Source organism: Hypanus sabinus, chromosome 15, assembly GCF_030144855.1.
Source record: "Hypanus sabinus isolate sHypSab1 chromosome 15, sHypSab1.hap1, whole genome shotgun sequence".
In the NCBI taxonomy this organism is placed as follows: Eukaryota; Metazoa; Chordata; class Chondrichthyes; order Myliobatiformes; family Dasyatidae; genus Hypanus; species Hypanus sabinus.
Genome location: NC_082720.1, coordinates 38,884,294 through 38,895,832, shown reverse-complemented (window position 1 = coordinate 38,895,832; position 11,539 = coordinate 38,884,294). Strand labels below are relative to the sequence as shown.

Sequence of the window (11,539 nt, the reverse complement as noted above, 5' to 3'; positions counted from 1 at the left end):
AGCTCTCCCAAACTTCCCTCGTATCCCACTGGGAAGAAAGTTACAACACATACAAGACAATCCTGATTGACTGACACTACAATCCTAAATTGTACAAAATGGCTATTATCTTTAGCCAAAGCCAAATCACTCTTACTATCAGGACACCATTGTTTTTGTAGAAAACTGCTAAAATAAAAATACCTTACAGCATTCTAACCAGGGCATTACATATAAAAAGTATGAGAAATACTTTTATTCGGAATTTTTGTATTCAATGAATAACAAAGAAGCTCTTAATCCATACATGTTCAGCTAACTTTATAGTGCAATATTATCTTACAGTAGAATCTTCATTATTTACCATTACAGGGGTTCCACCTACCCCATCATACAATGGAAACGAGTGGATGAATAATGAATATTTGACTTTGACGTACATTAATATTCATGTACATTGGCTTGCATACAAGAAATACTTTGGACTTGTTGACTATTATGAAAAGAACCCTTAAGATACATAAAAATGATTGGGATGAAAAGTATGCCAATAATAGTAAGATCAGTAGTGTGGTGGACAGCACAGAAGACCAGACAAAGGACAAAGAGGGATATAGATCAGTTGCAAATATAGCTGAAAAAAAGGAAGATGGAGTTAAAACTGGCCAAATGCAGGTGTTGCACTTTGGGAAATCACATATAAAGAGACAGTATACTGTTAAGGGATTTTGGGCCCAAGTGCATAGCTCCCTGAAGGTGGCTATACATGTTGACAGGGTGATAAAGAAGGCACAATGGCATGCTTGCTTTTACTTGCTGGGGAATTCAGTTCAAGCATTGGGAAGTTATGATGCAGCTTTATAAAATTCTAGCAGACAGCACGTAAGTTATTTCATACAGCTGTTGTTATCCCATCATAGGAAAGATGTGGTCATTTTGGAGAGACTGCAGAGAAAGGTTTACTAGGAAGCTGCCTGGATTAAAAGGCATGTGCCATAGGGAGAGTTTGGACAAACTTGGGTTGTTTTCTCCTACAGAGTGATTTTTCCTTTCCTGTTCCTGACTTGTACCCATACTATCTCAGTAGACAATCTGTCCGGATGTTCTCCCTTTCTGCAGATAGGCCACACTTTCAACACATCCCACTGACTGCAATTTTGACCTATCAACTATCTCTCACACAGTCTTTCTACATGCTGCATCTACCTGTATATCAAATGCCCCATCCTCTGACCTATTCTGCATCTCCTGCCAAAATCGTTTAAAATTGTACAGTTATCTCACAGTTATCAATTTTTAAAAGAGACATGATGGTGGAATACCAATCAATCTCTTTTGCATTCATAAAAATTAGAAAATATAAACACATCAGGTATACAATTTTAACTGCCTCAACCTTTCAATAAAATTCATCCTTTAAAAAAGTAGAGAAACTCATTGAGCTAGGGGAATAATCAGAGTCATACAGAAAACCATAAATCCAGGCATCAGATGATACATGATATGTAATAACCATTGTTTGAACAAATCAACCCTGAATTTGTGTTTGACCAAATAGATCACACAAACACAAAAGATCCCCTCTCACTATGACATTGCACATATAAATTCCATTTCAATATATTGAAGAAACCTGAAAACATCTGACAATTTGGATTTTAAAATTCAGAGGGGTAAAACCAGTAAGGCAAGACAACTTTGGAGGTAATCCCAGTCTTTTGATTCTGAATAAAGAAAATAAAGCCACAGTAGACATCTTTATAATATATTTAACAAATAGGTATGTGTCTCATTGGGAGAAGCCTTAATGACATGTTTTGAAAATAAATTAAAAAACGGAGATTCAAAATTCCAGTGCATCACATTGTGCAGGAAATGATAGCTGGTTAAAGGAGATCACAGTTTATATTGTATAAAAAAGTCTTTTCAAAATAAATGTAAATAAATTATGTTCTATTTGCTGCACAAAGCAGTAGACCCTTCAGTAGACTGATCTGTTCTTCTAATTGTGGTTTCAATGGTCTTCCCACATCACTGAATACTCGGCTGTAGAATTCCTCCATATCTTTCAAAACTTCTTTCTCAGTGATTACATCATGTGTTGTGAGCACTGGAGGAATATCAGATAGAACATATTTCAACCGCTCTGTGATTGAAATTCTCAGGTGACCTAAGGGACATATTAAAGATATATTACAGAAATACTTCAGCAGAACAATAGTCAAGACAAACAATAATGGAGAGTAAATACAAATATTAAATACTAACTTTTTCTGCCTACTCACTGCCACTCACTACCCTTTCAAAATTGAACTATGTCCACAAAGAATTGAATTTAGATGGACTGGAAAGAATCATATGTAACATACCAGTACATCATGATTGCCATCTCAAATTATTCAGGGCACTATCAACATTTCCCATTCATTTATTGTTGGATATCATCCAAAAGGTCAATAGGAAAATACTAATTAAACCTCTCAGTTTCCTTTGCTGCCTCCAACACCTAAAGTTCAATGAATTAAATAAAAGACAGAAGACTTATACATGAAGAAAGCACCTTTTTGTTGTTTTCTAAATAGGCACCATGCAAAATAATCTAAGTGGGTACTGGATAAAGAACCTTCTACTTTCACAGTGTAGTTGAGGAAGCTAGATAGTTACATAGATGATATGAAATATACTCTTGGTTTAAAGAAATTTCTTCTGAATTACTGGATTGTAAGTATCTTATACTTTTTAACAATAGTTCTCATTTTCTCTGGAAGTAAAACTTTTTCCCAATTACATTATCCCAGTTTTGGCTGATAGCCTCCAAATTCAGCGAGGGAACTGCACTCTGCATTTCATTTATATTTTTACACAGAAAACAAAATATTTGTTTTACACATTCAAAAAAAAGAGCCTAAATTCTAGATCTGACCTATTGAACTTCAATACAAGAGATTTGTTAAGCTACCTCTTGTTACACCACCATAAAATTGTTCTTATAAAAACTAATCTAAATTGTAGAAGTATTTTCCAGTCTACACAGTGGCAGAGATTTTGTGCCTTTGTCTTATTCTACCAATATGTATAACAATAGAGGCCCTTAGCTACTGGAAGCATTCAACCTATTTCCCCACACTCACATATTATTCTCTCACATATTCTCAGCCCTTTTGAGTATTTTTGCCATTTAGTTACACAGAGGCGTAATTTATAATTGCTAACTAAATTAACAATATCTCACTGGAATTAGGAAGGAAAGTAAAACAGCCATGGGGGGAAAGTGTAAACTCCACAGAGAAAGCATTCAAGGTCTGACGAATCTTCTAGAATTTTTTGAAGATGTAACTAGTAGAGTGGATAGGGGAGAGCCAGTGGATGTGGTATATTTAGATTTTCAAAAGGCTTTTGACAAGGTCCCACACAAGAGAATAGTGTGCAAACTTAAAGCACACGGTATTGGGGGGTATGGTATTGATGTGAATAGAGAATTGGTTGGCAGACAGGAAACAAAGAGTGGGAGTAAACGGGAACTTTTCAGAATGGCAGGCAGTGACTAGTGTGGTACCGCAAGGCTCAGTGCTGGGACCCCAGTTGTTTACAATATATATTAATGATTTAGACGAGGGAATTAAATGCAGCATCTCCAAGTTTGCAGATGACACGAAGCTGGGCGGCGGTGTTAGCTGTGAGGAGGATGCTAAGAGAATGCAGGGTGACTTGGATAGGTTAAGTGAGTGGGCAAATTCATGGCAGATGCAATTTAATGTGGATAAATGTGAGGTTATCCACTTTGTTTGCAAGAACAGGAAAACAGATTATTATCTGAACGGTGGCCGATTAGGAAAAGGGGAGATGCAATGAGACCTGGGTGTCATTGTACACCAGTCGTTGAAGGTGGGCATGCAGGTACAGCAGGCGGTGAAAAAGGCAAATGGTATTTTGCCATTCATAGCGAAAGGATTTGAGTACATGAGCAGGGAGGTTCTACTGCAGTTGTACAAGGCCTTGGTAAGACCGCACCTAGAATATTGTGTGCAGTTTTGGTCCCCTAATCTGAGGAAAGACATTCTTGCCATAGAGGGAGTACAGAGAAGGTTCACCAGATTGATTCTTGGGATGGCAGGACTTTCATATGAAGAAAGACTGGATCGACTAGGCTTATACACACTGGAATTTAGAAGATTGAGGGGGGATCTTAATGAAACGTATAAAATTCTAAAGGGATTGGACACGCTAGATGCAGGAAGATTGTTTCCGATGTTGGGGAAGTCTAGAACGAGGGGTCACAGTTTAAGGATAAAGGGGAAGCCTTTTAGGACCGAGATGAGGAAAAACTTCTTCACACAGAGAGTGGTGAATCTGTGGAATTCTCTGCCACAGGAAACAGTCGAGGCCAGTTCATTGGCTATATTTAAGAGGAAGTTAGATATGGCCCTTGTAGCTAAAGGGATCAGGGGGTATGGAAAGAAAGCAGGTACAGGGTTCTGAGTTGGATGATCAGCCATGATCATGCTGAATGGCGGTGCAGGCTTGAAGGGCCGAATGGCCTACTCCTGCACCTATTTTCTATGTTTCTATGCCAAGATTGAACCTGGTTACCCAAACCTGTGAAGCACTACCTCTGTGCCACTGCCCCAAGATGCCGGGGCATAGGTTTTAGTGTTTACATCAGTGTCAACTACATAATAAATTGAGACTGTGAGAAACAAAACTACTTACGTTTTGTCACCTCTTGATAGCTTAGAAGCAATAAACAAAGAAGGTGGACAAATTCATCCCAATATTGCCATTTGCTTGAATGATGGTCCTGAGAAAATGAATTAATGTTGAATACCTAACATTTGCTTTAGAATTATTTCTCACTCATGTATCCTGAAGTTGTTTTTCCACATCACAGGTCCAGGAAGAGGCCACTTATACCCGATAGCCTGCTTTAGCATTTAATCAATCTAGCTTGTTTCTGCTATTTTCTATGTACCCTTGATATCCTCATTTAACAGAAACAATCTCATTCCTAAACACTCCAAATGCCCAGAATCTACACTATTTTAGAAGAAGGAAGACCCCAATTTAAACTATTGTTTTGTGTTTAAATGATCTTCAAAATTTCACTCATCTTCAGTATTGCATTTCATCATTACAGAAATCAGTCTGGCTACATCTCCTTAATCATATCTTAAACACTAAAACAGGTTAATCTTCTATCTCCTATATTCAAAGAAACAAATTAAGTTTATGCGACTAGTCTTTACATTTTCACACTTTCAGTTCTGATATCTACTGAATGAAACAGTGTGGCACCCACTCTACTCTCAAAATATCTGAGGCACGTTGCTTCAAATGGATATGGATTTTAATGTTCACAGAAATGTCAAACTGGACAACGAAGTTAGACTGTCAGAAACAAAACTCTATGTAATAGAGGCATTTATTATTCAACAAGAAAGAATATTTATACAGGTGTCCCCCGTTTTTCGAACGTTCGCTTTACATCAACTCGCTGTTACGAAAGACCTACATTAGTTACCTGATTTTGCTAACAGGTGTATTCACTGTTATGAAAAAAGGCAGCATGTGAAAAAGGCAGCCTGTGAAAAAAGGCAGTGTGCGCATTGAGCAGCCAAGTTCCTCCCCCGGAACTGCATTCTAGCCGACATTGCTTAAACACGTGCCTGTGAGCATCTGTGCTTTATGTTGATTTATTTTGTACATCCGTTAGCAAGGTGAGTTCTAAGGTATTGGAAAAGCCTAAAAGAGTGCACAAGGGTGTTATACTTAGCGTAAAACTAGACATAATAAAGTGTTTTGATCGTGGTGAACGAAGTAAGGATACAGTGCGTTGGGCTAAGGGTTTGTGGAAGTTGACGAAGGTGATGTTGAAGAGGTTTTGGCATCCCATGACCAAGAACTGACAGGTGAAGAGCTATGAAGAGGAAAGGATAATTGAAACCGAAAGTAGTAGCAAACGGCCCAAAAGTGAAGATGTCCAGGAACTGAACGTGAAGCAACTGCGTGAGATATTCGCTATGATGGACAACGCTGCAATGATTGCAGAAAATTATCTTTAATTTTGAAAGGGTACGTAGGTTTAGGGCAGGTTTGCAGAATGGTTTGAGTGCTTACAAAGAACTGTATGATAGAAAAATGCGCGAGGCTAAGCAGTCACGCATACTATCGTTTTTCAAGCCTTCCACAGCAGACACGAAACTCGACCTTTGACATTGAGGCAGGTAGACACAGAAGAAGGTGACCTGCCTGCCCTGATAAAAACAGATGACAATGAGGTGACACCCCAGTGTCCCACTACCTCAACCTTCGACAACTCAGCCTAACACACCATCATCAGTGTACTCACTGTCTTCCCGATTCCGGTAAGTGAAACCACACTGGGCGTACATTATTTCCACTTTATATAGGCTGTGTATTCTTATGTGTTATTCGGTAGCTTCATAGCTTAAAGGTTACTGGAAAAAGTGCTTCTGCTGTGTGTTTCTGTCGGGAGCGATTGCGCCGTGTTTTTGCCATGAATGCTGCTGAGAGCTCTTGCATGAAATTTTCGCTGCGGTGGACAGTGCTGCAATAATTGTAGAAAAGTATTCTTACATTATATAGGCTGTGTATTTATCAGATCATTCCTGCTTTTACTATATGTTACTGTTATTTTAGGTTCTATTATGTTATTTGGCATGATTTGCTAGGTTATTTTTGGGTCTGCGAACGCTCACAAATTTTTCCCATATAAATAAATGGTAATTGCTTCTTCACTTTATGACATTCCGGTTTATGAACCGTTTCATAGGAACGCTCTACCTTCGAATAGCGGGGGAAACCTGTATCAACTTCAAAGGGAAATTTTGCATAATTAAGCAAATGTTTCTAACATAAAGACAAACATTGTCAACTTTTTTGGTTGCTTTTTAGTACCTGCCCACTGGATGTTACAGCAAAGAAGAGAACCTCTTGGGCACAATTTACTCTGTTTGTATCAGAATTGGGCACTGCTACAAATGAGGTTTTAATTTTTTTCTGTTTACTAGCAGCCTGAATTTATGTACATTTCCTATATCTATTAGCATTTACATTCTTTTTCAGTGCCCCTTCTCTCTCGCTAATTATTCTCAATAATCCATCAACCAGATATATACCCTTTATCCTATCTATCCCTCTCCAACATCTTAACTTAAAGCCATCTTAATTTCCATTTCTGGCATAATTTCTTGACCTGAAACATCACTCTAATTTTCATTCTGCAAATGATGTTTAGTCCATTAAGTGTTTCCAGCATTTTCAGGTTTTGTTATTGGAATTTAATCACTAGTATGCTTTGTATCTGATTATGTCTCTGCAATTCCTGGTTTCTATTTAGAAAATGCTCCATTTATTTTCCTGAATCCAAACTTGCTGAACTTACTCAAAATGAAATCCACATGTTACGGTTGTGGTTATTTCATCAGTCTCTTTCTTTTTGCAACATTCTGGTCCTATCTGCACTATTTTCTGCCCTAGCTGATGTAGAAAAATTAGGGTTTATACGCAAACATTAATTCTTCATCAAATGGTATACCAAAATAAGCAACAAAGGCTTACAACATAAGCACAATTTTTAAAACAGCAGCTTTTGATTAATTCAAAAGTACATACCATTTATTTAAATTTTGCATTAATACACAGATTGCAGGTACGTTGCTTGTAAAACCATTGTCACACAGCATACAAATGGGCCTTCCAGTCCAACTCATCCACACCAACTGTGTTGCCCAGTAAACTAGTCCCATCAGGCTGCATTTGCCCACTTGGCCCAAGCTACCCCTTGTGCTTTTTAAAAATCTCTTGTTTCTGGTCCTAAACCTTTGCCTTTTTGTTTCTAGCACCCCCTCATTGGGAAAAAGACTGTGTTTTCACCCGTCTATGCCCCTCCTGATTTTGTATACTTCTGTCAGGTTACCCCTCAATCCCCTATTTTCCAGCGAATAAAATTCTAGTTTATGCAACCACTCCTTGTAAATTGGGCTGCCAAATATTGAATGCTGTTTAAAAAACTAAAACAAAATTTAAAAAAAAACAGAGGAAAAAAGTGTACTTACATCAGTTTCCAAGGGAAATTTTGCATATTTAAGAAAATGTAGCACTTTTCCCAGTGACATTGGCAGAGCATTTTGTTTTTTAGTGCAATGGTCAAAGAGAAATTCTAGCAATTTGCAGCGCAGGAGTTGGCTCTCCATACTTGTTAACAATGTTAATCTTCAAGATGTAAGGAAAAATAGAAGTTATATTTAAACAGTCAACAGATACAGCCTATACAGCTAACTGTTTGTATCATTTTCAAAATGTTAATTAATATAAAGAAGTTTCTGTGCTTACCTTTGTGATCTTTCAGAAATATAAATAAAGTGTTGAAATATTGCTTCTGCAATTTTATTTGAGCTGCAGGTTGGTGATCTGTCTACTTCTACAGCCAAAGTAAGCATCTTCTGAAGAAGACAAATAACTCTGGAGATTCAAGCAGAACAAGTGACAAGCAATGATTAGATTCAGATAAGGAACAGAGCCATTTCACAATTTGCCACCTTAAAATTTCTCATTAATTCCATTGATATTTCAGTACTGAAGCCTTTATATAATAAACACATCTTTAAATATGCTAGCAAAAAGTCTTGAGGTTTTAGTACATACTCTATTCAAATATGCAATTTAAATTCTTAACATATCACTTTATTAAATGGACAATGCACACATCAGCTGCAACACAAAATTAAAAGTGCTGCTGATTCCAGGCACATCAAATGAATGATGATTATTAAATAACTCAAGTAATGTCGGCTATACAAAAAGAGTTCCAAATTACATATGAATAGAAGACATGCAAATTATAGGGCATAGTTACTGCTCCTTAAATAATTGGAATCAGATATGTGCCTACACTGAGAAGTACCAGAAGTAGGAACCATTCAAACTGATCCCTCTCCCATCAACCATAACATAACTTAGTGAAGATGTAATTTCAGACTTCCTTCAGATGCCGCTTATTTCAATTTTTTTCATCATTATGGTCCATATCTCACCAGCTGCTTAAGTTAATATAATGTCTAAAGTTTTCTATTTTATGCTCATCACAAACCTACAAGCTCATTAATATGGGTAACAACATATTGAAACATTTTACTGAAATTTACTCTGGATTCCTAGTGCCCACCACCGGATGGTTATTAGATGCTGATGATGTGGGGCCATTTTCCTCTTGAATTTCTTCAGAGTTCTTGGAGATAGTATCAATAAGCCACTTAATGACACTCCTGCCACAGAAAACAACAATATTTTAATTTATTGTTATTCACTTGCAGAATATGAAAAAAAGAACATTAACTTGTTAGGCACCCTGACTAAAATCAGATGCAGAATGTTTCAAGTAATTAATTATCTTTCTCAAGTAATCATAAACTCCCATTTTTAAAGAGGGGGTTCTAATTTCCTTTGATTGTTAACTGCCTAGCTTAGATTTCCTGAAGAAATGGAAAGGAACCATTTAGTTAAGATATAGGGTTATTCTGTTCTACCTTCCTAAGAAGTTTTATGGATGATATTGTAGCGGTGTGCTACAAACAGCGCTAAAATTACGACACGGAGTCGGTAACTGCAGTCGAAGGAAAAACTTTATTCGAAAACTTCAGCCTCACTTTTAAGCCTCTGTCAACCGGCCCCCCATGGCGAAGAGGCTCCAAAGCTCTGTGCTCGCAAACCCCCGTAGGCTATCTAATTGTGAGTCGGTTCGCATACGCTAGGAAATGAGCCGCCACATAACCCCCCCCCAGAACCGGCGATACACCCCCCAATGTCCACAGCCTGGGCCAGAACCTGCTTGGGAGGTCGGCCTCTGCGCCGAGGCGCCGGAAACTCGGCCGGTTGCGCCAGGTCCACATGGGCCGGCTTGAGGCGGTCCACCGTGAAAACCTCCTCCTTCCCCCCAACGTCCAGCACGAACGTGGACCCGTTGTTCCGGAGCACCGTAAACGGCCCCTCGTATGGCCGCTGCAGCGGTGGCCGATGCCCGCCCCTTCGTACAAACACAAACTTACAGTTCCGTAGGTCTTTGGGTACGCAGGTCGGGTGCCGCCCATGCTGTGAAGTGGGTATGGGGGCCAGGTTACCGAGCTTCTCGCGAAGTCTGCCCAGGACTGCAGCGGGTTCTTCCTCTTGCCCCCTCGGGGCTGGTAGGAACTCCCCGGGGACGGCCAGGGGCGCGCCGTATACCAACTCGGCCGACGAGGCGTGCAGGTCGTCCTTGGGCGCTGTGCGGATGCCGAGAAGGACCCAGGGAAGCTCGTCCGCCCAGTTGGCTCCTCGCAGGCGGGCCATGAGGGCCGACTTCAGGTGACGGTGGAAACGCTCCACTAGCCCGTTCGACTGTGGGTGGTAGGCAGTGGTGTGGTGCAGCTGAGTCCCCAAAAGGCTGGCCATAGCTGACCACAGGCTGGAGGTGAACTGGGCGCCTCTGTCGGAGGTAATGTGGGCTGGTACACCAAAGCGGGATATCCAGGTGGCGATCAGGGCTCGGGCGCAAGATTCGGAGGTGGTGTCGGTGAGCGGGACCGCCTCTGGCCATCTTGTGAACCGGTCCACGATAGTCAGGAGGTAACGCGCTCCGCGCGACACTGGCAGGGGGCCCACGATATCCACATGAATGTGGTCGAAACGCCGGTGGGCGGGATGGAACTGCTGCGGTGGGGCTTTGGTGTGCCGCTGAACCTTGGCCGTCTGGCAGTGCATGCACGTCCTGGCCCATTCACTGACCTGTTTGCGGAGTCCGTGCCAAACGAACCTGCTGGAAACCATCCGGACAGTTGTCCGGATGGAGGGATGCGCCAAGTTATGAATGGAGTCGAAAACACGTCGCCGCCAGGCTGCGGGGACGACCGGACGGGGCTGGTTGGTGGCGACGTCACAGAGTAGGGTCCTCTCACCTGGGCCCACGGGGAAGTCCTGGAGCTGCAAACCAGAGACTGCAGTCCTGTAACTCGGAATCTCCTCATCTACCTGCTGTGCCTCTGCCAGTGCCTCAAAGTCTACCCCTTGGGAAAGGGCATGAACGGTAGGGCGAGAGAGCGCATCCGCCACGACATTCTCCTTACCCGAGACGTGCCGGACATCCGTTGTGTATTCAGAGATGTAGGACAGGTGGCGTTGCTGGCGGGATGACCAGGGGTCGGATGCTTTCGTAAACGCAAAGGTAAGCGGTTTGTGGTCCATGAACGCGGTGAAGGGCCGACCTTCTAGGAAGTACCTGAAATGCCGGATTGCCAGGTAGAGCGCCAACAGTTCCCGGTCAAAAGCACTGTACTTGAGCTCGGGTGGCCGCAGGTGTTTGCTGAAAAACGCCAGGGGTTGCCAGCGACCTGCGATGAGCTGCTCCAGCACCCCACCGACTGCCGTGTTTGATGCGTCCACTGTGAGGGCGGTAGGGGTGTCCATTCTGGGATGTACTAGCATTGCGGCGTCAGCCAAAGCTTCCTTCGTTTGAACGAAAGCGGCGGCGGACTCCTCGTCCCAGGTAATGTCCTTGCTCGGACCCGAC

The 11,539-nt window shown here is 41.2% G+C and overlaps 1 protein-coding gene across 6 annotated transcripts in view; it reads right to left on the bottom strand.

Moving 5' to 3' along the window:
• Positions 1–220: 220 nt before the first annotated feature.
• The window catches only part of simc1 (SUMO interacting motifs containing 1), a 106,389-nt gene continuing 95,070 nt past the window's right edge, over positions 221–11,539 (bottom strand). For all 6 annotated transcript variants that reach the window (XM_059990233.1, XM_059990232.1, XM_059990231.1 and 3 more), the window contains 5 exons: positions 9,144–9,263; positions 8,332–8,460; positions 8,055–8,211; positions 4,690–4,777; positions 221–2,149 (listed from right to left, as the gene is read on the bottom strand). In XM_059990233.1, the coding sequence (XP_059846216.1) occupies positions 1,926–2,149; positions 4,690–4,777; positions 8,055–8,211; positions 8,332–8,460; positions 9,144–9,263 (718 nt within the window). In that variant the 3' untranslated portion in view covers positions 221–1,925. The remainder of the gene's footprint in view (positions 2,150–4,689; positions 4,778–8,054; positions 8,212–8,331; positions 8,461–9,143; positions 9,264–11,539) is intronic.